Genomic DNA, 25,903 nt, shown 5'->3' on the forward strand with positions numbered 1-25,903 from the left:
ATATGTCCTACTTTTCAGACCTTAAAAAAAAATGTCCGGGGGGAATTTCAAAATTGTCCGAGATTTTGGTTGACTACAGTGCAGCACGTAGTCGACACAGGGAGCCAAGGCAGGGGACGGAGCGACCGAACCTGACCCGGTAACAGTAGCCTGGACAACGGCGGCCCTGTCCTTCCCCCTGCCTGCCTTACCGTTCACCAGCCCCCCTCCTCCGGCTAAGAAAGGGCGACTCATGGCTCTCTGCTGAACTGGCCCCGTCAGCGGCCCAGCAGTCGACAAAAAAAGTGTCCTCCTTTTCAGAAACCCAAATCTGGTCACCCTAGCAAAGATACTTCAGCTTCGTATCAGAACTAAACTGGTACAAGCATAAAAAATGAACAGCATGCGCATTTTTGCTGCTCTTGCTTCTTTTGGTGTGAACGTAGCATAACACTGGCTAGCTTCCAGCCATGGTGTCCTACACGGACATTGGGGGGTCAATTCATTCATGTGTCAGGGTATGCGCATAGGGGGAGGGACAAGCGGACGACCATGATTGGCGTGTCAGGAACCAAACATGTACAACTGTCTTTTGTGATTGGTTGGGGTTATTCATTGATTTGGACCATTTATTTTAGTTTCACTTCCAGACCTTCTATTTCACTGCTTACTAAGTGGCTGTGGGGAGATCTTTAAGCCACATGGTAAAAAATGCGTCAGAAAAGATCTCCTACTACACCTTTAAATCTAAATGGGTACAAAAATTTATATTTAATTGAAAGTAATATGTAATGTGATTTATTCAATAAAGGAATTATAAATAGATCAGTTGCATTTCCTGCAAATGAATTTATTTGTGATAGAGGAGCTGGAGCATTTATCATTATTGAGGTTAAACTGCCCAATTTATCTTGTAATTGATTTGAGGGCATATTTCCTGACCCTAGCTGCTGGTCAGGTTATTGTCATTAGAATCAACACCTAAAATGTATATTCTAGATCAAACAGACCCTAAACCACTGAAATTTCCAAAAGAGTGTTGAAATGTCCAAATATCTCTAGTTCTGCTACAGGCAGAAGTTGAAATCAGTATTCATCATTTTTATCTACTGACTATGGTTTGGAACCCAATGTTGGAATGAGCTGCAGACATTAGCCCGAACCTGTGCAAAAAAAAAAAGAAAAAAGAGTTTCCTTTTTATTTCTTGTAATGTTAAAGTGCTGGATCTGTCAGGCTTAGAGCAGTAGGATCCAGTATTAAAGGAGGCAAAAAAATTAGATTTCTCAAAACATGTATTGGAAACTGAATCAAAGTGAGCATTGTCACTGTCTAAGATAGGAAAACCTGCAGGACAAAGCAACAGGTTAGTGACCACATGTTTCTGGAAGTGGATTATAATAAATGTGTGAGTCACTAACTCGGTCTCGTAGTTCAGTCTGTGCCCAGAGGGTAAGGTCGGTTCCAACCGATCGGCTACCAATAAGGTGTGGCAGTTACCGCACAGAGTCCCAGACACTCATATAACCATGGTTGGAGGACAGGCAGGAGATCAGAACCCATGATACCTAAAGGTATTCAGGATAATCCAGAGGACGAAGCAAAAGCCGATGTTGGTGACGTGCTCGGTAGTCGGTAGGTACACAAACAGACAGAGATCCGGCAGGAGTCAGAAGACAGGTCAGTCAAGCAGATCAGATGGGGACAGGTAGGCTCAAAGGTCAAGCGGCAGAATAGGTCAGGATCAGGTTATCAGAATACAGGTATGCTAGAATAATTCTCACCAATGGCTCAAAAATAATCTGGCTCTGATGACTGGCTGGTTAAATAGAAACTAGTACAGGTGGATCAGAAGCAAGTAATTTGAACTGGACAGAGCTAAGCAGGTGTGTGTGGTAATACAAATATGAGCAAGAGTGACACCCAGTTCCTAATCCATTGGTTTTGAGACAGTGTTGTTTCATCTCCTCTGGGAAAACCTTTCACAAGTGACTTTGTCTGAGACTGACTTTAGGGAGCATATTTTCAACATCTGACAGTAATGTTATTAAAGATACCCAGCTCATGGTTTCCACTTTAGTTTAACATCTGCAAGTCTCCTTGTAGATGTCAGGAATCTTCCACAGCATAATTGCTCTTTCATGTTTTTAGGGTTCTTCTTTTATGCTGTTGTGTGCAGTCACCAGAATGTCTATCCTCAAACGTTTCTGACAAAGTTGGAAGCATTGAATTGTCCAAAATATCTTACAATGCTAAAGCAATATGAGTTGCTCACACTATGAGGTCTAGACTAGCTATCCAATAAAAAAAAAGAAACACATAATTTAAATTTTACACTTGACACAAGTCAGTCAGGGGAATGCTGTTTGTCCTTGCAAGAACCTCTATAGTCATATTAACCTTGGGCAGAGCAGGAAGGCATGATTTCCCCCCCAGGATAGTGCTTCTCTCGCTGTTGGACTCATGAACCCCCTGGTTTGGCTACGGACTCCTCAATCTCAGAACCAGGCACGTTATTAGGCACAAAGCTTTAGTGGGCACTGGCCCCCTAGTGCATATGCCCCTCCTTCCATACATAAATACAGACAAGCACACTGCCCCACGCTGATATATTCCTACCAAAATTACCAGTTGAGATATTAATGAGTGTAAGAGCATATTGTTTTAACAAACATGAACATTTTCAACATTGCAGCTATAAAAAATAAGACATCAACAACTTTGACAAATAAAAAGTTTCCTTATACACATTCTGAAGTAATCATTAATTCCTAGGTTACAGAGTTTTAGTTCGGGGGAAATTTTAACTCATCCTGAACTAAGTTTTCCTTTTATTTTTTGAGTATTAAAGTGTACCTCCTATTTATCATTTTTGCAAAGCGGTCAATCACTAGACTGTGACTCAGCTTAGAAAGTTCTTCCTTTTCAACTGATAAAATAGCAAGATGATGGAGCCTGTCTTGTCCCATTGTGCACCTCAGCCAAGTGTGGAGCCTTCTCAACACACTGAATGACCTTTCACAACTACAGCTGTAGACTGGGATTGTGAGGGAGATCTGGATGACCTGCGTTAGTTTTGGGAATATGATGTTATCAAGCAAGTTGAAAACACACTGCATATCCTTGATGACAAGGCTTTCTTTTTTAACCAGGAAAAGCTTTCACACCATTTTGAATTAAATGAAAGTTTTTTTACTCCAAATTTGTGCTGGGAATAGTGGGACAACTTAACTTGTCTAGGACCATCATGCTTTCCCCCTAAGTCACTAATGTCCCCTTCTTGTTTGTGGAAGCTGGTTGTTGTATCCTCATAACTTTAATGGTCCTGTCTTTCCTGTCTCTCACCTGTCTCTTGCCTGTCAGTCTCGCCTCCTCCTCCCTTTCCTACTCCAGCGCCTTCATTCTCATTCTCTACAGCAAACATTAAAAAAAACGTAAATTTATAATTATGTAAATATCAATCATATTGCTTATAACGTTCCTAATGTAACTGCTTAGCTTAAATCACTAATTCATCACGGGACCTTACCTCCCTCTCTCTCATCTTGTTTTACTGCTTCCCTGTCTCTGCTTCGTGTGAGGAATTTCCTGATATCCATCTACAAACCAATGCAGCAATTTTCAGTTACTAGCCTATCAATAAATCATGTGGTTTCACTGGGAAAATAATAAAATTGACAGGTAAGAAACGTTACCAGAACTAAAAATGCGTCGCGGCCGCACAGTGTCCCATCCAACTCAGTTGAGAGCAGCGTGTTAATTTACCTGCAGTTCATGCAGTGACATGCGCTGACGTGGGAGCGCTAATATGGGGCCAAAATGGTAGCTTTAATATTTGCAAATGTGTGTGGAGAGTTGTGTGTCTGTATCTCGATTTGTGTGTGTGCAGTGGGATTTGAAAATGTGTAAATAAATCTGTAAATGTGTGAGGAGATTTGTGTGTCTGTACAACAATCTGCAAATGTGTAAAACTACTTGTGTGTAATCCGTTTTGCAAATGTGTAAAAAATCCACAAATCTGTATTCAGATCTGCAAATGTGTACTGAGATTTGCAAATGTGTAAAAAATCCACAAATCTGTATTCAGATCTGCAAATGTGTACTGAGATTTGCAAATGTGTAAAAAATCCACAAATCTGTATTCAGATCTGCAAATGTGTACTGAGACTTGCAAATGTGTAGATCAATCTGTAAGCACACACAGAGACACTTGTGTCTGAAGTATTTTCGCTTCAAGACCCAGAAATACAGACAAATCATTGGTTACAAGTCAGGCGGTTTTTCAGTTGGCTCTCTTTACACACGTGATTTTTGCTACTCTTCTGCCGCGTGAGATGCACAAATGCGTAGAAGGATTTGTATGTGTATTTTCGCGATTTGTAACCCCTTGCGCAGGCTCGCAGGCTCACATGCTGCCCTGACCGCAGGCTCACAGGCTCACAGCTCTCTCTCTGCTGCGACAGTTCAGCACAACTTGCTTCACATACAGCCACATACCACCAGTTAGCGGTATTGTACAGTACGTGACGTTACTGGGGTCCTAGGGGTTGTACCTGCTAAGTTGAGAGCAATGGAATCCCGTCAGCTTTCTGTAAGTATATTTATTTAATTTTTTCTATAGTTTGCTTTAGTAAAACTGTTTCTTCTTCTTCTGCTTCTGTTTTATGGCGGCTGGCAAGCAACTTTATGATGTGCATTACCACCATCTACTTCAGTGGAGTGTGGATCGGGATGCTATGTATTTTCCCACTGAAAAATAAAAATAAATATTAACAATATTTACATAAATAAACTTATATCCTTTCTACCAATTTCGTTTTTTCAAGATTGTTTATCAAATTACAAAAATAATCATAAGTAGATTTTTTTTCCCCAAAATATCTTGTATATTTAACTGTAATTTATTTTCTTGTAACCCTTCTCTGCATAGAATATTTAGAACAAAACAACAAAACATGCTCCACCGTCTCCCCTTGATAACAAAAGCCACAACCTCCTGTTCCCATTCTAAATAAGTTTCCATTTAACCCCGTGTTTCCGAAACTTAATCTAGATATAACCTCTTTTTTATTCCTTTCCGTTCTCCTCATTTCACCAATTTTCCTTTGAATACTATAAAGCCAACTTCCAGTTCTATGCTCTTCCCACAGCTTCTGCCATCTTTCCGTAACCTTTTGTTTAAAGCTACAGTGTGTAATAATTACAGGCATATAAAGTCAGAAATTTAATATATTATACATAACTATGTTATTTATCATCACCTATGAGCTCAGCCTTTTAACCATAATATTTGCGTTGCCTTAGAATTCGTTATTTATAATTACATAGGAGCGGGTCTCGCAGCCATGGAGGCAGACATCTTTGCGCTACGGCAGCCCAGAGCCAACAAACTAGCGATTGCGAGATCTCCCATGACGCTCGAAAATAACTACGGCAAGTTGAGAGAGATGAACTGAGATGGTACTGAACAGTAGATGGCAGTATTATGCCTGAGAAGCGTTTAGTCTGCCTGAAACCAAAGAAGAAGAAGAAGCAGGTATACTGCGCCTCGGTAACAAGAAAGGTAAACAAGGCGGCAGGCGTGAGTGACTTTGCAAACTGTTTGGCCAAACATCAGAAGAATGGAGGATCATGCCTACTCTGTATCACAACGAAAAGCGGCGGACACCGAACCCCCGTCATCTAAGAAGCGGAAACACGACGAGAATAAACGCAAGAGTGACAAGAAACGGCAAAAAACACGGATCAACATTAGCACGGCATTTACACGATCGAAGTCACTGATGGAGGAAAAAGGTTTTCAAAGTGACGCTCAAGTTGCCAGTTTTCTCTTGGACAGGTAATTAATCCTACACACACAATTGTCTAATATCACTGCAGTTTTTGGAGTACAGGATGCTCAGACCTGTCTAAAACAATAACATGCTGCGTGATGATGCTGTTACTCTCCAGTATACTTATTCAGCAACGTCCCTGACGTTTCACAGGTAATGATTCAGTAATTTTCTGTAAAATAATTTTCTGGATATATACCTCGGTTACTTCTCTCCAGCTCCTTTGGAGATCTTCAAGCCTTTCCTCCTCTGCTCTCACCCCGCTGGCTCCCCTCTCTCGCCTGGCCCCAGCTGCACGCTCACCCCGGCCTCTCTGCCCTCTTCCTTTCCCTCTTCCTTGCCTTGTAACCCCCGTGCCACAAACAAGACTTGGACTCTGTAAACGGGGAATATATATTCTTCCAGCGAACACAATCTCGCTGTTAAACTAATGACTACAATTACTTCGTCTGTTTATATCACCATGCAAAGCAGCTCACCAAAACGTCACAACGACGTAGAAAAAATAACGGGTATATTTATTATCTTAAGTCTACATGAAATCTATACCCTACACAGACTAATGAAATACTATCTGTAAAATTATCTATGTAAACAAACCTCATCACTTGAGAAGGTAGGTGATGTGGACGTCGTGGAAGACATTTTGTCCCGTAACGCTCGCCGTACTGTTGGGGGGGAGAAGCGGTGGGGGGGGAGACGTTCATGTTGCTGCAGTCTGCAGTCTGACCGCTAGATGTCGCTGAAAATTACACACTGTAGCTTTAATAATAGATAAAAAAATTTCCTTACTGAATGGTATCAATATCATCCTTGTCACGTCAACTCCCGCAGCGGAGGAAAAAAAAAAAGGTAGAGGCGGTCTGTGAGCCTGTGAGCCTGCGGTCAGGGCAGCATGTGAGCCTGCGAGCCTGCGCAAGGGGTTACAAATCGCGAAAATACACATACAAATCCTTCTACGCATTTGTGCATCTCACACGGCAGAAGAGTAGCAAAAATCACGTGTGTAAAGCAAGCCAACTGAAAAACCGCTTGACTTGTAACCAATGATTTGTCTGTATTTCTGGGTCTTGAAGCGAAAATACTTCAGACACAAGTGTCTCTGTGTGTGCTTACAGATTGATCTACACATTTGCAAGTCTCAGTACACATTTGCAGATCTGAATACAGATTTGTGGATTTTTTACACATTTGCAAATCCCAGTACACATTTGCAGATCTGAATACAGATTTGTGGATTTTTTACACATTTACAAATCTCAGTACACATTTGCAGATCTGAATACAGATTTGTGGATTTTTTACACATTTGCAAAATGGATTACACACAAGTAGTTTTACACATTTGCAGATTGTTGTACAGACACACAAATCTCCTCACACATTTACAGATTTATTTACACATTTTCAAATCCCACTGCACACACACAAATCGAGATACAGACACACAACTCTCCACACACATTTGCAAATATTAAAGCTACCATTTTGGCCCCATACGCTAATACATCCTCAATTTGGAGTTACCAACACACTGCGCATTTGAGTAGAAATATACACTATATTGCCAAAAGTATTTGCTCACCCATCCAAATTATTGGAATCAGGTGTTCCAATCACTTCCATGGCCACAGGTGTATAAATTCAAGCACCTAGGCATGCAGACTGTTTTTACAAACATTTGTGAAAGAATGGGTCGCTCTCAGGAGCTCAGTGAATTCCAGCGTGGAACTGTGATAGGATGCCACCTGTGCAACAAATCCAGTCGTGAAATTTCCTCGCTCCTAAATATTCCACAGTCAACTGTCAGCTGTATTATAAGAAAATGGAAGTGTTTGGGAACGACAGCAACTCAGCCACGAAGTGGTAGGCCACGTAAACTGACGGAGCGGGGTCAGCGGATGCTGAAGCGCATAGTGCGAAGAGGTCGCCAACTTTCTGCAGAGTCAATCACTACAGACCTCCAAACTTCATGTGGCCTTCAGATTAGCTCAAGAACAGTGCGCAGAGAGCTTCATGGAATGGGTTTCCATGGTCGAGCAGCTGCATCCAAGCCATACATCACCAAGTGCAATGCAAAGCGTCGGATGCGGTGGTGTAAAGCACTCTGCCACTGGACTCTAGAGCAGTGGAGACGCGTTCTCTGGAGTGACGAATCGCGCTTCTCCATCTGGCAATCTGATGGACGGGTCTGGGTTTGGCGGTTGCCAGGAGAACGGTACTTGTCTGACTGCATTGTGCCAAGTGTAAAGTTTGGTGAAGGGGGGATTATGGTGTGAGGTTGTTTTTCAGGAGCTGGGCTTGGCCCCTTAGTTCCAGTGAAAGGAACTCTGAATGCTTCAGCATACCAAGACATTTTGGACAATTCCATGCTCCCAACTTTGTGGGAACAGTTTGGAGCTGGCCCCTTCCTCTTCCAACATGACTGTGCACCAGTGCACAAAGCAAGGTCCATAAAGACATGGATGACAGAGTCTGGTGTGGATGAACTTGACTGGCCTGCACAGAGTCCTGATCTCAACCCGATAGAACACCTTTGGGATGAATTAGAGCGGAGACTGAGAGCCAGGCCTTCTCGTCCAACATCAGTGTGCGACCTCACAAATGCGCTTCTGGAAGAATGGTCAAAAATTCCCATAAACACACTCCTAAACCTTGTGGACAGCCTTCCCAGAAGAGTTGAAGCTGTTCTAGCTGCAAAGGGTGGACCGACGTCATATTGAACCCTATGGATTAGGAACGGGATGTCACTTAAGCTCATATGTGAGTCAAGGCAGGTGAGCAAATACTTTTGGCAATATAGTGTACGTCTCCTTCCGTTGGAATTATCTAAATTGATGCATTAAAAAAATGTAATACTGTTGCAAATATTCATGAGATTTATACTGGGGCACAGCTCATTTATACTGGGGCACGTGCCCCAGTAAATGGGGTCTGGCGACGCCGATGCTCAGAACCTTCCTTGTTCTGAACTGTTTCCCTGATCTGATTCGGACCCCTGTCTGCTCACTAGGGCTACTGCGTCAGGGATGCCCTGGGCCAGCCGATGCATTTCATTGACAGTGCATCGGCTGGATCCTGCCTTACCCGAGAAGATGGACTGAACTGTTAAACCAGGTAAGTGACTTACACTGATAATCATCTTCTGTCAGATTATCGTGGTCACTTATCTGTGTTTCTCCCTCCAGAGTGTCAGTGATGTCTGTGCAGCCTCTCCCTGCAGCCTCTGCATATCAGCAGATCCACAGCAGCCTGCATTCTTTTTTCTGTTCTGTTTATTTTCATTAAATGTTTAGAAAACTTCCCATGACACTTCAGGATGTACTGGACTCTCTGTGTAACGATCACACCAGGCAGGTAGCTGTTCGTTAAAGCCCTCTGAGATTCAGTTATGATTGGAAGATTTTTAAAGCCAAATATAGAGCAATCCTGGAAGATAACCTGTTTATCACTGTTACAGTCACGTGATCGGATAGAGCGAAGAACTAAATATGATAAGGAACCTCTAGCATGGGTTGATAATTTATGTTTAGATTTGTTTTTCATACTATCTGACTCAACCTGCAAGCTTTACAATATAAAACTGGGTAAAAACTGAAAGCAGGCAGATACATCCCCCTAAAGAACCTGCAGGTCTGTTTGGCAAAAAGTAACTCATACACTCTTAGGTGTTGTTTTGAAAATTATGATCCTTTTTTTACTCCAAATCATTGTTTGAGATAAAACCCCAATAAAAACTTTATCATTGGCCTTAAAAATATGTTTGTTTGTTTTGTTTTTTTTTGTTTTTTTATGTTTCGAGGTTATTTCTGTTAACCTTCATGCTGATGGACAAAGACAAACTGCTGAAAGCAACAGAGTAACGGCAGCAGTTCCAATTGAATAATGACTCTCTCAAATTAAACATGGCTCTTTGTAATAAGTAATAAAAAAGTTTAAGTGCTTAGTGGTGGTCTGCAAGAAGCTGACACGAGAGGAGCTGAGAAACAAAAAGCCTCTGCTGATGTCACGGCTCGGCCACATCGACCTCTATCAGTCTAAAGGCTTCAGCTTTTTTCAGGGCAGTGTCACCAAAGGAGCAAAGGGGCCTTAACTCCATTCTGCTTTTATCACCCACCCATCACAGAGGAATTCTGACTTTCTGCCCTCTCATCCGTCAGTGAGGAAAATAAAGAATCTCAAACTCCCAACATTAAATAAAGTATTCCCCCCTCTTCATCCTGTATGCCTCTAAGCTGCTCAAACATCTGGTAGTTTGATTTATCAGCATGTAAACTTAGAGACTTTAGACTTTAGACAGATTTTATTTGTCATTTTGTTTACACAAGTGTAAAACAAAAATACATATTAAATAATATATATATAATATATATATATACATAATGATTAAATATAATAAATATAATAATAAAATTCAATACTAATAACCTATTCTACAAAACATTCAGCAGTCTAATGTCAGTGGGGAATAAACTGTTGTGGAATCTGCTGGACCTGCATCCAATGCTTTAAAGTCTCTTCCCAGAGGGCAGCAGGGAGAACAGTCCATGGTGGGGGTGTGAGGGGTCATTGATGATGTTACAGCCTTGGGACACACAGCTCTGGGATGAAATGTCTTTTATGGAGGGAAGAGGAGCACTGATGATCTTCTCTGCTGTTCTCACGACTCTCCTCACATTCTTCCAGTCTGAGGCGCTGCAGCCTCCACACCACACAGCGAGACAGCTGGTCAGAACGCTCTCTATGGTGCTTCCGTAGAAGCTGGGCAGGAAACGTAGGGGCAGGTGGGCTCTTCTCATCCTCCGCAAGAAGTACATGCGCTTTGGTGCCCTTTTAATCAGTGAGGTGGTGTTTACAGTCCAGGTGAGGGTGTCTGTGATGTGCACCCACAGGAATTTGGTGCTGCTGACCTCCTCTACAGCTGAGCTGTTAATGAGACATTAATATTTATTAATGCTATTCTAAAAAAGTCTGTATAGCATCCTGTAGAGCCAAGGGTGTAAGTTTGTAATGAAAGTTGGTGGGGACCCTATAAGGCAGAGGTCACGCATTAGCGGAGCGCAGTCCGGATCCAGATCCACCTGCTGGCTAATCCGGACCCAACCTGATTTAAAACATTTATAAATTACCTCATGTTGTCTGAGGACAGTGTCTAAACGTCACTTGTTCCTGTTATCCCAAAGTCCCACATCCTCTATCAACACTCCGCCCCCCAGCGCTCAGGACCTCCTGCACAAAGCAAAGCCTACAGCCTCCGCTGTTCCTCCCGTCTTGCTGCGCTCCGACTTACCCTCTGAGTTCGAGGAGAGAATGTGCGATATTATCATTAAATTCCTTGGAGCAAAACAGGCAGAAATGAACGCTTAATTTAATATGACATATTTAAAAAATCCCCATCAGCATCCAGCATATGTGCGGTTTCTGATGGAGATGAGAAATCTGCTTCCTGAGTTTGGAACCACATGAGGTGCATCAGTCTTCTTATGTTATCAGTAGAAGATCTCCCATATAGGAAACCCAACTGATTTACTCTTGGTTTACTCCAACATTAAAAAAATGCATTCAGAGTAGGCCCCCCGCCCCCACCTCGGGACACCATATCATCTTTCGGTCATGCTTATCCCTGCATATAAGCCCCAGCTGATCAGGGTTAAACCGAAAGTTAAAGGGGTCAGGGTGGTCAGAGAGCGGCATGGAGAAACTCCAAGACTATTTTGAATGCTCTGACTGGAACATCTTCTATGCTGCCGCAACATATGACAACTTATTTAATATAGATGAATATGCCATGACTGTGTCAGCCTTCATAAAAAAATGCATTTAGGACGTCAGCATCAAAAAGAACATCACCACCTGAGCCAACCACCCACCATGGATGAATGGAGGGGTTCGGAAAATGCTAAAAGCATGGAACTCAGCTTTGAAGTCAGGTGATAAAGAGCTACTGAGAACAGCTGGTGCCAACTTAAACCGTGCCATCAGATCAGCAAAGTAGAACCACAGCCAGAAGATCCAGGATCTTTCCATGATGACAGCAACACCAGGAGGATTTGGAAAGGCATTTGGATGATCACAGACTACAACACACCCTCCCCCCCGGTAGATGTAGCAACCACTGACTTCCTAAATACACTGAACATCTTCTTTCGAACAATTGAGGCACAAACAGCCTCCAGCAGTGAAAGCTGTTCCACACCAGGGGGAGGAAACACTAAACCTGAGAAGAGTCAATCCAAGGAAGGCCCCAGGGCCTGATAACATACCTGGGCGGGTGTACAAGGAATGTGCAGATCAGCTGGCTGGTGTCCTCACAGACATCTTTAACACCTGGCTGGACCAATCCATAGTGCCAGCATGCTTCATGTCTGCCATCATTATTCCAGTCCCAAAGAAGCCTCAGGTCACCTAACTCAATGATTACCGGCCTGTCGCTCTGACTCCCATCATGATGAAGTGCTTCCAAAGGCTGGTTAAAGAAAACATCGTCTCCAGTCTGCCGCCAACATTTGACCCCATTCCAGTTTGCCTACCAACGCAACCACTCCACAGAGGACGCCATCTCTGCTGCTCTCCACCTGAGCCTGGCACACAGGAGAACATCCAAGTGCGGATGCTGTTCCTGGACTTCAGTTCAGCTTTCAACACCATCATCCCACAGCATCTGATGGGCAAACTTAAACAGCTGGGCTTCAATACACCCCTCTGCTATTGGCTGCTAGACTTCCTCACCAACAGACCTCAGTCAGTCCGGGTCAGACAGAACACCTCTTATGTCATTATCCAAAGCACCCCTAAGGGCTGCATCCTGAGCCCCCTGTTGTTCACCCTCATGACACATGAGTGCGTCCCCAGGTTCACCACCAATCACATCGTGAAGTTTGCAGACGACACCATGGTGGTGGGCCTCATCAGTGACAAAACCGACCAGATCTACAGAGAGGAGGTGGAGCAGCTGGTAGACTGGTGCAAAGATAACAGCCTGATCCTGAACATGGAGAAGACCAAGGAGATCATTGTTGACTTCAGGAAGAACTGTCCTAACCACGCTCCACTGCTCATCAACAGCTCAGCTGTAGAGGTGGTCAGCAGCACCAAATTCCTGTGGGTGCACATCACAGACACCCTCACGTGGACTATAAACATTCCTCAACTGGAATGTAAACACTACCTCACTGATCAAAAGGATACAATAGCACCTTTACTTGTTGCAGAGAATGAGAAGAGCCCACCTGCCCCCACCCATCCCCCCCACCTTCTACAGAAGCACCATAGAGAGCGTTCTGACCTGTTGTCTCACTGTGAGGTGTGGAGGCTGCAGCGCGTCAGACTGGAAGAAGGTGAGAACAGCAGAGAGGATCATCAGGGATCCTCTTCCCTCCATTAAAGACATTTCATCCCAGCGCTGCCTGTCCCGAGCCAGTAACATCGTAAATGAGCCCTCACAACCCCAACATGGACTGCTCTCCCTGCTGCCCTTTGGACAGAGACTTTGAAGCATTGGATGCAGGTCCAGCAGAATCCAGAATTTGTTTACATCACTTTTTTTTATCACTGCTGCTTACTTGCACTTTAAAAAATTAAATAGTCTACAGAGCTGTACTTAACAAAATTTCTTTTTGTTTACACTTGTGTGTACAAAATGACAAAAAATCTGTGTAGTTTGCTTAGATTTGGGAGTGCGGCCACGTTGGGAGTGGTGGCCTGGTGGTTAGGGCATAATGCTTGGAATCCTGAGGTTCTGAGTTCAAGCCCCACACCCACAGGTTGTCATTCTGGGTCTCTGAATAAGACCCTTAACCCCACACTGCTCCCCGGGCGCCCCGTTATGGCAGACCACTACTCCCCAAGGGAATGGGTTAAATGTAGATATACACTTCTCAATGTGAAATCAATAAAGTTCTTATTTTTTGATGATTTTGTAATGAGTATTTTATTAGTCAATGTAGGATTGTATATAGACCTAACTTGCCACGAGCATATTTGCGATCTCTATAGTCACTAGTTTGTCAGCTCCACATGACTGTCTCCGCTAATAGGAGCCAACTCTTATTCAATTATGAAAAGCACTTTTTAAGGCAAGACAAACATAAACATTGAGACTTTCAGCCCATAATAAATGACATAGATTTAGATAATTTATTACATTTCTATCATTAAACCACATCAATTACTAGACACTGTACCTTTAATTTATTTTATTTCATTTTCTATTTCAATATTAACACCATACGGGTTATAGTGAATAAAAGTGGCTTCCTGACACTCAATTGTCTCATATAGATTTGATTTAGAACTGGCTTTGTTTTCTTGTTGTTTATGAGATCAAAAGATAGGTCTGTATAAATATATAACTCATGTTTCTGTTGTATATTTGTATGCCATTAAATAAGTACTGGCAGTTATTCTTTTCCAATTTAAGTGATGCAAAGCATTGTAAAAGTAGAAGTAGAAGAAGCAGCAACCACACATGCCCCCTCATGCATGGCGCTTGACCTCAGTATCTTCCAGATTAAACTAGATGAAGAGTTCTCATACTTTTGTGGACTTAGGGCAGCCAGAACCACAAGGAGGCATGTTTTGATCACTAGCAGGCAATGCTTGGGCTTTTGGTGACTGAACTCTTGGAGAAATTAACAGGCTCTTATTTGAACCTTGGTTTCTAGGAACAAATAAGTTCCTAGAAACCAAGATCAAAAGATCTGACTGGAACAGACGTTGCTACATGTTAGAGATGAGCAGAGAAGCTGTGTCAATAAGGGAGAGCTTTGAGCAGAGGAGCTGCTCTTCCTCATCTAAAGAACTCAGGTGCACATATTCAGGGATCTTATAATAACATTAGTAAATCTAGCGGTACAATTTTATTTCGCCTTTTCTGATTCTAAATGAGACTAATTAGATCTGGTGATCCATTTTCCAAAAATCAGTTTGTATTTATCACTTAATTACGTGCTTAGAAGTAGTGAAAACCTAGTAAATACACAGATAATTTGGTATTTTCCCCAAAGATGTTCTTAATAAGAATCTTAAACAATTTCATGTCTAAATAAAAGATTTTCTATTAGGTACCAAACTCACTGCTGGATGCTCACCAGTATCAGTTCATCCCCTTTCAGCTCTCGGGTCCAGTACGTTTTAGGACCATCTCCGTCCACCAGAGTCTGCTGACAGTAAATCTTGTTCTCTGTCTCCCATGTGGGAAGGCTCTGCACAGAAGGAAAACCAGAGATTGATGTCTTTAATATCTTTACTGCCATCACAGAGTAATTCAATAGCATTGTTTAACCGTGATGAATAGTCTTACGGATCCTGTGCTTTAGTTAGAAATAAATATGCAAATATGAATTTGGAATCGCTGATGAATGCTAGTAATAATTTGCTTATTAGGAATCACATTTGCTTTCCTGCCTTTTAGAATGCCAATTAGATAGGGCAGAGAAAGCACACCAGTGCCGCTGGAAGTAATTTTGGACATGTGGTGATATAAAAATTGTTTTCTGTTTGTTTTTTTGGGACAATAGACCCATGAGCCTATATGCCCATTTAAGATACAATAAAAATAAATAAGTAAATAGATACATATTCACTACTCTATTGTCATATACAGTTCAGTGCACACCAGCAGGGTATGGAACGCACAGACATCATCATTTCTCAGGTGAATATATTCTCTACCACTTAAACTTCAGAATAACACTTAACAAAGTAGATTTGGTCAGCTGGCATAAACCTGACTCACTGTGTTTATGCCAAACATGACTCTATTAACTCCAAAATACTTTTATTCAAACCAAAAGGAAATAATTATATGATTATACTATTTAAATGTTATTGGGAGTGGCGACTGGGAAATGGCAGCCTGGTGGTTAGGGCATAGGACTTGGAATTCTAAGGTAGTGATTTTTAAACCCACTCCCAAAGACTGCCACTCTTGGTCTCTCAACAAGACCCTTAATCCCCAATTGCTCCCCCATGACAGCAGCCCATTGCTCCCCGAGGGGATGGGTTAAATGCAGAGGTAAATTTCTCCTCTCTCAGATCAATAAAGGTAAATGATTATTTATTGAATAGTTCTCCATTAACACAAAGAATCCAAGATTAAAATAACAGTCTAAAATATTATGGTTAAATTAAACTGCATGAACAGGTGTAAAAGTGCACGGCGGCACCATGCTCTTTGAGCTACAGGCAGGGTTCCTGGTTACAGGTGTCCAAATGTAAAGGTGCGCTCTGGGGTCATGTAAATAAAGTCTCTCATGAGAGGACGAATACTAAATGCGTTTTTGTGCCATATTTCCTCCTCGTTTCTGTCATTAGACTATGTATATGTACTAGTCTGCTACTTCGAGCAGGAATCTTCATTACTCCCACTACGGGGTTGCCACAGCACCCCCACTTCCTGTAGCCATGAAGCACACTGTTTAAGCAACTAGGACTGAAGACAGAGAGCAGAGACTTTGCACTGGAGGGGCAAATAGAAGAAAGAAACAGAAGAAATGTCCTTACTGTGAAGTGAGAATACAGAAGTTAAATAAAGTTATTTAAAGCTAAAAACCTCCATCTTTACTTGCTTCTTTGTGCATCTTTTATTGTCTGTTCATTTTTTGTTTTTTCCTTTACAACCAAAAAGTTTTTAAAGCCTTTTCAGGTAGCAGAAACTTTTTGTCATTGCAGGATATTTGTAGAGGCACATTTTTAGTGGTTTGGCAAATACAACGCGCTGCGGTTCAGTTGTGAATAAAGCAGTTGCCTCAATCGTAATGGACAAATGTTAATCACCATATCAAAGGTTTTGGACCCTGCAGGTTGCCTTACACAGTGCTTGCCAAGCTTTAGAACCTCAGAGCTATTCTAAAGCTACTTTGATCATTTTTGTTGTTTTTTTGTGCCAAGGCAGAATCAGGACAGTTAGCTACAGAAACGTCTGAAGTCAATATTCATCTCCGTCTCTGACTTGGAGAGTTTTCCATAGTGAAAATGTTCTCACACTTAAGCTCTCTCCTCTAAAGAGCTTCCGTACATACTCGTGAGTAATACTAATTCACCCTGTGTCAGGAAGTTCAGTGTTTCTGACACACAATGCTGTTTAGGCTTTTTGGCTGTTTAATTAAACTTTTATGATAAACTATTCCCCACCAAAGGTAACTGTATCAAAGAAAGTGTACATTCATTAGCCTTTTAGATATGTTATTGTTAAATGTTTAATTTCCCATTCTGTTTAATAAAGTATATCTAAATTTAATTTGAATTGAATGTTTGATCCTTTCTCACCAAACCTCTGTTTCAGGCATGAAAAGTACCTGAGCACCTTGCAGGAACAGAGTAGTGAGATCATGATTTCTGTGTATGATAAATAAATCTGGACTCAAGGGGCTGTATGTCCAAAACCTGCTTGGCTAAAAGTGGGTCATTGATGGACATATGATCCCAAACAGAACAGCACAGATGGGCTGAAAAAGAAAAGAATAAAAGAAGTGCAGTGGCCCAGTTAAAGTCTGGACTCAAATCAAATTGAAATTATATGATGGGAGCATAGAGCAGCTTAACATTAACATTGTAAACCTCCCTGAACCAAAGCAGAAGTGACAAGAGGTTTAACTTCACTAGAGTGAAACATTTCTGCTGAATATCAAGCATTCACCTGATGTAGCCCAGAGTTTCTTATCCACTTCTGATTCTCACTTTTAACCCTATTGCAGTGAGGAGATAATGGTTAATCCCACTAAAGTCAGTCAGATGAACTGGAGCTTTTTAACCCTGGAACTCTGTTAATCAACTCACTACCGTATGCCAGACAGAGATCAGAGTGTAATCCCACCATCCACGGCTGACTAAACCCACCAGGGAAACCTCAGCCAACCTGCTCCACCGGAGAGTTTGCCAGCACTCCACAGAGATGCCTCTCACCCCCAACCTGCCAGAACAAGTAGGTTCAGTGGACCCTGACTCCTGGAGGTATATCATCTCCAGACTATACTATTGGAGGTTCACTTTTCTCTTCCTGCTGATTTCTTCCCTTTTTCTGTGTTTCACAAAAGGAAGCCATTTGTTACCTTTAGACACTTCTCAAGGTGTACTTTCATTTAATTCATAGATTTAACTTACAAACGTTAAGACTGGGAGGCTTTGCTTTTATCAGCTTGTCCACAATGCTCTAAGAAAACAAAGTTTCTGAGCATTAAGTGTATTTTCACACCACACAAATCAATCTATTCAGATTCACTTCTAAAATATGAAAGGACAATCTGTGGGTTGGCATCTCATTTGTGATTTTGCTAAGGGTCTGGTTCTGGTTCATTATAGGCATTAATTGGTATTGAAGTCTTCGTTCTGGTCCCATTTGAGTTAATAAACCCCGTAATGGGCCAGAGCACTTGTTAACCAGAGCTGGTTTGTAGCTCATCCAGTTACTTGCAGCATTTTTCCTTTGCATCTGTTAAATGTGTATGTGTGTCAGCATCATTTCAGTCTTTGGAATATTTTTTGTGTTTGCAGAACCTGTATGCTTTTGCAGCCTTTTTGTAACTTGCTGCTTTCTATCATCTATTATCATTTATCTTTTGCAGCATGAGGCTTGAAGAGTTCCAGAATGAGTAGAGGGGGTAAAATGGGGGTCTAGTCAAGACAAGTGAGAGGGAGGGAGAATTTGATAGGAATTAATAAATAAAATGCCTAAACTGAAAGTCTATGCTGGCTTGTTAATAAATGCCAGCAGAAGCATTATCTTGGCACGGTTAAAAGTGGCCATAACTGCTATGAATTAATGTGGGAAACTAGAACCTCAGAGATAACATCACTACGAACCTATTCAAGCTCCTAGGTAGATCAAAAGCACCATTGTTCCAAAACACAGGGCTGTTACGTGGACATGTGCCAAACTGTATAGGATAATTCAACTGTCATCAACTTTTCACACTAACATAAAAATGGATTCTTAAGGAATGATTTATTGATTTTATTATTTCCTCTTTAATGTGGTGGTACATAGTTTCACTTTGGAGAATGATGATCTAAGGACCTTAGCTCAGTGTTATTTATTGGGTTTTAATTCAATCATTATTATTTTTGAAATATGTTTTTTTAGATGTCATAAGGTAATCTCTATTTTTCAGTCCTTCAGAGCTGCAAAAATACAGAGATTTAAGACCTAATTTGTTATGCACTTTGATGTTAGAGGCCTTCTGCATATTTGCTTTCTCATGTGTCTGCATTTCCCTGATATACACAGACTGTACCATACCTCCTGGACAATTAACCATTTAAGAAAAAGCCACACTAATGCAGTATGCTAATTCACACCCTTAAAAAACAACATTTAGAATGCATGGTATTTTGAGTATACTAAAAACTATTAGTTTTTTTTTTTTTTTTTAGATCTCCTAGCTGATAAGGATTTTTTTTTTGCCCTCAAAAATATCTTGCAGACTACTACTACTCTAAGATTAGTATCCAAGAACAATGATATGGGTTTGATTTCACTTTGGATACTTTGGGCTCCTCCCATCATTAAAAAAACAAAAGAAAAAACTGTCAAAATGAACCGAAAGACCCAATATTCGAGGCAAGACAGACAATGGAATTATTCAAAAGTGTTTATTTAATCCCGGAGGATTGGAGTAACAGTATCTTTGGTGTCTATCACAGGAAACTCTGCAGAAAGGAAACATAGGTTAGTTAAGAAAAACATAATGTTAGAACAGTAAATTTACAGTCATATGTTTATATTACTGTTTTTATATGTACATTTATATACATTTTACTATATAGGCTGCACTTTTAAAAAAAATGCTGCACCCGTAGCATAGCAAGATACTGCGAATGCCGCCCAGAGTGTCCCAGATGCTGCAGCCTGGGAGAACATGCAGGAGTCCGAAGACAGGTCAGGCAAACAGATCAGAACAGCAACAGGTAGGCTGAGTGGTTGAGAGGCAGAACAGGATCAGGTAATCAGAAACACTAAGGTACGCTAAAACACTCACCACAGGCTGGAGAGATGAAGAATAACCTTGAGCTGATGACTGAATGCAAGCAGCTTAAATAAACGTAGGAGCTGGTGGCTCAGATAAGCAGTTGATGAGACCCCAGGCAGAGTTAGACATGTAGATGGAATGAATAATCAAGTCAGTCATCAGCACCAAAATTGTGGAAATCAATAAATCAATCAATAAGCGCTGCTTTTATCTATGTCGAAAAATAGGAGCCACATTGGGGAGAGAGAACACAGAGAACACCTCAGCACAAGAAAAACACATATAACATGACACAAACATTTCAGCCGAAGGAAAACCTTGGAGGCTGAAGCCACATGTGAGTCAATCTGGTATTTGAGCATCAGTTGTGTGTCTGTATGGGTGCGTGTGATCAATTTGTCTATGACCACTGTCCAGTGGTGTCAAAAGTACCCACATTTGTCACTTAAGGAGAAGTATAGATACTGCAGTTTAAAAACACTCTGGTAAAGGTTCAAGTATCACTTTTACCAGTACTTCGTTACTTGACACCTCTGACAGTGTCCAGAGGCCATTTTCCATGATAAGAGCGAAGTTTATCAACTGCAGCTATAGTTCTGAACACATCCACAGGTGTCCACGGGTGGGGGTGCGTCAGTGGGCCCTTACACCATAACATCCAGGAGAGTTTTGATAAGGGGGACGCCAAATCCAAAATACACTTTTTGCTTTGAGGGCAAGCTACACAGAAATTTTCGTCAGCCTTGAAATCTTTTGTCACTGGGTTCCACATGGCGAATTCAATATTCTGAATTTGCTGGGCCTTATAGTGTATGTGCATATCCAAGATATTATCCCATTATCTATTATCCCATTTGAGTTCAACATCCTCAGCCAGCTTGCGTTCAATCGCACCCAGCATACGGCTCAGCTCATGGTCCTGCTCATTCGCAGGCATGGTAAGCCTGTCAATTGCTGCCCAAATTGCCCAAAAGTCCTCTGTAATTGCAGATAAATCAGGTATCCTTCAAATCCAAACAGAAGAAATTCTTGTATCATAAATCCAAATATCCATACTGCAGCTGCCATCTGGGTCAGCTCATTTAATTATTTTGATAATTAGTTAAAAACAAGAGTTCATACATACTAGTATAAAAATGAAATGTTCAGTCATAAACTAATAAATAAATTTCAGTTAATTCAATTTGTTGCCTATCACATTGTTGCCTATGGGAAATATTAACACAATTATTAGAATCACTGGGACTGTTTTCCAAGAAGTTTCGCCAGATAACGCAAACATTTTCTTTTGTGAGAAACGTTGCATGAATAATCTTTATTCCTCTGGAGTTTATGCGGTCACTGAGTTATGACTTTATTGGTTTACTTGTCTTTGTGTAAACCACTATATTTGTTTTGAGCTAATTTGGGTTTCTGTTTCCCATCTTAGTACTGACGGATTTTTGGGGGGGACCTGTGTGTGTCCAAAAGAACGACATTGAGCCTTGACTGATAACACAAACTTTGTCGACATCCTTGACTGACTACATTGTAAAACACACCATCCTCCAAGCCATAAGTCAATGGTGCATCCCACGAAGTATGTCCTGACTGGACTGGGCGGGCCCCCTATTCCCTGTCTTCCAGTAGAGAAATTTCGATCAATTGCATTGAGAGACCAGCTCACCAGATCCATTGTTTGAATTTGGGTGTTATGAAGAGAAGGCTCAGAAAAGACGGCAAAGCAGGTACAGAGCAGGGAGTTGCAGGAGCAGCAGGAATATCCGGCTGCCTCCTTGGAGAGTCAGAACAGACACAACCCTTTGGGTTAATTGGTGTTTCTCAATTGTCCTTTAGTTTGTTTGTATATAAAGGAGGGGTGGATGGACACAAGAAAATGAAAGCAAATAGAAGCAGTGAAAAAAAACTTTTAGCAAAAATTTTTAGTAATCAACAAATAAATACACTACTCAAAAAATTAAAGAAACACTTTGTAATCAGAGTATAGCATCAAGTTAATTAAACTTATGGGATATTGAGTTGGTCAGGTAAGTAGCAGAGAGGGTTGTTAATCAGTTTCAGCTGCTTTGGTGTTAATGAAATTAAACACAGGTACACTAGAGGGGCAACAACGAGACAACCATCAAAAACAGGAATGGTTTTACAGCTGAAGGCCACTGACGTTTTTTCTACACATCTTTTCTGACTCATTTTCACCAGTTTTGCATTTGGCTAGGTTCACTGTCACTACTGTTAGCATGAGATGCTACCTGGACCCTACAGGGGTTGCACAGGCAGTCCAACTCCTCCAGGATGGCACATCAATACGTGCCATTGCCAGAAGGTTTGCTGTGTCTCCCAGCACAATCTCAAGAGCATGGAGGAGATTCCAGGAGACAGGCAGTTACTCTAGGAGAGCTGGACAGGGCCGTAGAAGGTCTACAACCCATCGTCAGGACCGGTATCTGCTCCTTTGTGCAAGGAGGAGCAGGAGGAGCACTGCCAGAGCCCTACAAAATGACCTCCATCAGGCCACTGGTGTGAATGTCTTTGGCCAAACAATCAGAAACAGACTTCACGAGGGTGGCCTAAGGGCCCGACGTCCTCTAGTGGGACTGTGCTCACTGCTCGGCACCCTGGAGCTCGATTGGCATTTGCCACAGAACGCTGGAATTGGCAAGTCTGTCACTGGCGCCCTGTGCTTTTTTACAGATGAGAGCAGGTTCACCCTGAGCACATGTGACAGACGTGAAAGGTTCTGGAGAAGCCGTGCTGAACGTTATGCTGCCTGTAACATCGTTCAGCCTGACCGGTTTGGTGGTGGGTCAGTGATGGTCTGGGGAGGCATATCCATGGAGGGACTTGTCCTTCTGGTGCACGACAATGCCCGGCCTCATTGGAGAGAGTATACAGGCAGTACCTGGAGGATGAAGGAATTTATTGATTGGCCCCCACACTTGCCTAACCTAAATCCAATAGAACATCTATGGGACATTATGTTTCGATCCATCCGACGCCGCCAGGTTGCACCTCAGACTGTCCAGGAGCTCAGTGATGCCCTGGTCCAGATCTGGGAGGAGATACCCCAGGACGCCATCTGTTGTCTCATTAGGAGCATGCCCCGACATTGTCAGGCATGCATCGTGGGGGCCATACAAATTACTGAATACCATTTTGAGTTGCTGCAATGGAATTTTAGCAAAATGGACTAGTTGCCACACATTTTTTTCACTGCAATTGTTGGGGTGTCTTTGAATTCAACCCTCTGCAGGTTGATAATTTTCATTTCCATCAAATGATTTGGCATCCTTTTGTTCCTAACACATCACCCAGTCCAAATCAATAGAAATAAACTGCAGTGAGATCTTATGTGTTTTCAAAGTGTTCCTTTAAATTTTTTTGAGCAGTGTAGTTCATTGCAACATTAAACATATTTGCCCAGCTATTTACTGCTGTTTTGTAATATTCATATAAAGAAAGACCTCATGTTCCTTAAAACTAAAAACCCCAGATTAACAAGATATTTGTTCAGCAAGTAAAGCAAGTTCAGCCACCATCTGCTTTCTGTTACATAACCCTCCTCAGCATGCAGCACATAGTCTAGGTGAATACATTACAGGTGCTGGTCATAAAATTAGAATATCATGAAAAAGTTGATTGATTTCAGTAATTCCATTTAAAAAGTGAAACTTGTATATTATATTCATACATTACATACAAACTCATATATTTCAGATGTTTATTTTGTTTAATTTTGATGATTACAAATGACAACAAATGAAAATCTCAAATTCATCATATCAGAAAATTAGAATATTGTGAAAAGGTTCAAAATTGATGGCCCCTGGTGCCACACTCTAATCAGCTAATTAACTGAAACCACCTGCAAAAGCCTTTAAATGGTCTTTCAGTCTAGTTCTATAGGCTACACAATCATGGGGAAGACTGCTGACTTGACAGTTGTCCAAAAGACGACCATCGACACCTTGCACAAGGAGGGCAAGACACAAAAGGTCATCGCTAAAGAGGCTGGCTGTTCACAGAGCTCAGTGTCCAAGCACATTAATAGAGAGGCGAAGGGAAGGAAAAGATGTGGTCGAAAAAGGTGTACAAGCAAGAGAGATAACCGCACCCTGGAGAGGATTGTGAAACAAAACCCCTTCAAAAATGTGGGGGAGATTCACAAAGAGTGGACTGCAGCTGGAGTGAGTGCTTCAAGAACCACCACACACAGACGTATGAAAGACATGGGTTTCTGCTGTCGCATTCCTTGTGTCAAGCCACTCTTGAACCACAGACAGCGTCAGAAGCGTCTTGCCTGGGCTAAAGAGAAACAGGACTGGACTGCTGGTGAGTGGTCCAAAGTCATGTTCTCTGATGAAAGTAAATTTTGCATTTCCTTTGGAAATCAAGGTCCCAGAGTCTGGAGGAAAAGAAGAGAGGCACTTCATCCACGTTGCTTGAAGTCCAGTGTAAAGTTTCCACAGTCAGTGATGGTTTGGGGTGCCATGTCATCTGCTGGTGTTGGTCCATTGTGTTTTCTGAGGTCCAGGGTCAACGCAGCCACATACCAGGAAGTTTTAGAGCACTTCATGCTTCCTGCAGCTGACCAACTTTTTGGAGATGCAGATTTCATTTTCCAACAGGACTTGGCACCTGCACACAGTGCCAAAGCTACCAGTACCTGGTTGAAGGACCATGGTATCCCTGTTCTTAATTGGCCAGCAAACTCTCCTGACCTTAACCCCATAGAAAATCTATGGGGTATTGTGAAGAAGAAGATGCAATACACCAGACCCAACAATTCAGAAGAGCTAAAAGCCACTATTAGAGCAACCTGGGCTATCATAACACCTGAGCAGTGCCACAGACTGATCGACTCCATGCCACGCCGCATTGCTGCAGTAATACAGGCCAAAGGAGGCCCAACTAAATACTGAGTGCTGTACATGCTCATACTTTTCATGTTCATACTTTTCAGTTGGCCAACATTTCTATAAATCCTTTGTTTTTATTGGTCTTCAGTAATATTCTAATTTTCTGATATGATGAATTTGAGATTTTCATTTGTTGTCATTTGTAATCATCAAAATTAAACAAAATAAACATCTGAAATATATGAGTTTGTATGTAATGTATGAATATAATATACAAGTTTCACTTTTTAAATGGAATTACTGAAATCAATCTACTTTTTCATGATATTCTAATTTTATGACCAGCACCTGTATATACACCCGTGGAGGGCAGCTTGACATGTTACTGTGAGGGACCAAACCCAAACCACCAGCAGGTTGACACAATCACAGCAACATTATACAGTTGTAAAGAAACCTTTAAGGTGTTTTTGCGACAAACAATTCAGTTTACAACCACATAATGTGGTTAAAGTCTGTAAAATATGCAACATACAGATGTCTTCTATATCTCAGAGCTGAGATTCTATCAAGAGACTCTTTTACAAAACCAGTTCCCTCCTTTGGTATCATGTCGCAGAACACATTTGTTGCCTAAGGATTGAATTACATATATTACATATTTTTTTAAGATCAAATTTTTTTTGCAAGTTCAGCCATCATTGGATTCTGTTTTCCATGATATATAACCATCCAAATGTTTTTGTATTGCCTAGATCTCTAAAAGCTAATACATTTTTCTACTGAGTTGGAAAAATACTGTTGTCCTTGCTGGAGCCTTGTCTGTATGAGGATAAGAGACCCCCCGCCCCCCCGTCTGGATCCAATGGGCTTCAAAGAGAAACTGTCATCCAGCTCTAGCCACCCTCCCTGCTAAGACGTGCACATGATACCACTGCTGGGACCAGAAAAAGATGTTTAAATTTCATTTGCCGCTTTCATCTGACAGCACATTCTCTCTTAATCACATAATAATGTCTTTAAGAAATAAATATAATTTGACTGCACATAAAATTACAACAACAAAAAACTGTATTCATTTAATAGACATCAGATATGAACAAAAACACATATTTTAGCTGAGGAAGGAGTTTCACCTCCCTATATTTTGGTGTGAGACTCGTTAGATGAATGACAAAGATGTTCTATCTATCTATCAGTTTCTGACATCAATCTGAGGAAAATTTGCTCCCCTGTTCACTTTGAGCTGTTCAATGATCACAATGATCT

At 41.5% G+C, this 25,903-nt stretch overlaps 1 protein-coding gene across 1 annotated transcript in view; it reads right to left on the reverse strand.

The window, feature by feature from the left end:
• Positions 1–25,903, reverse strand: part of crabp1a (cellular retinoic acid binding protein 1a) — a 51,032-nt gene that overhangs the window by 9,591 nt on the left and 15,538 nt on the right. Inside the window, exon 3 of the mRNA XM_038301274.1 lies at positions 14,901–15,014. Coding sequence (XP_038157202.1) covers positions 14,901–15,014 — 114 coding nt within the window. The remainder of the gene's footprint in view (positions 1–14,900; positions 15,015–25,903) is intronic.

The sequence above is a fragment of the Cyprinodon tularosa genome, unplaced genomic scaffold (assembly GCF_016077235.1).
Source record: "Cyprinodon tularosa strain WSP-4 unplaced genomic scaffold, ASM1607723v1 ctg465, whole genome shotgun sequence".
Classification (NCBI taxonomy): Eukaryota; Metazoa; Chordata; class Actinopteri; order Cyprinodontiformes; family Cyprinodontidae; genus Cyprinodon; species Cyprinodon tularosa.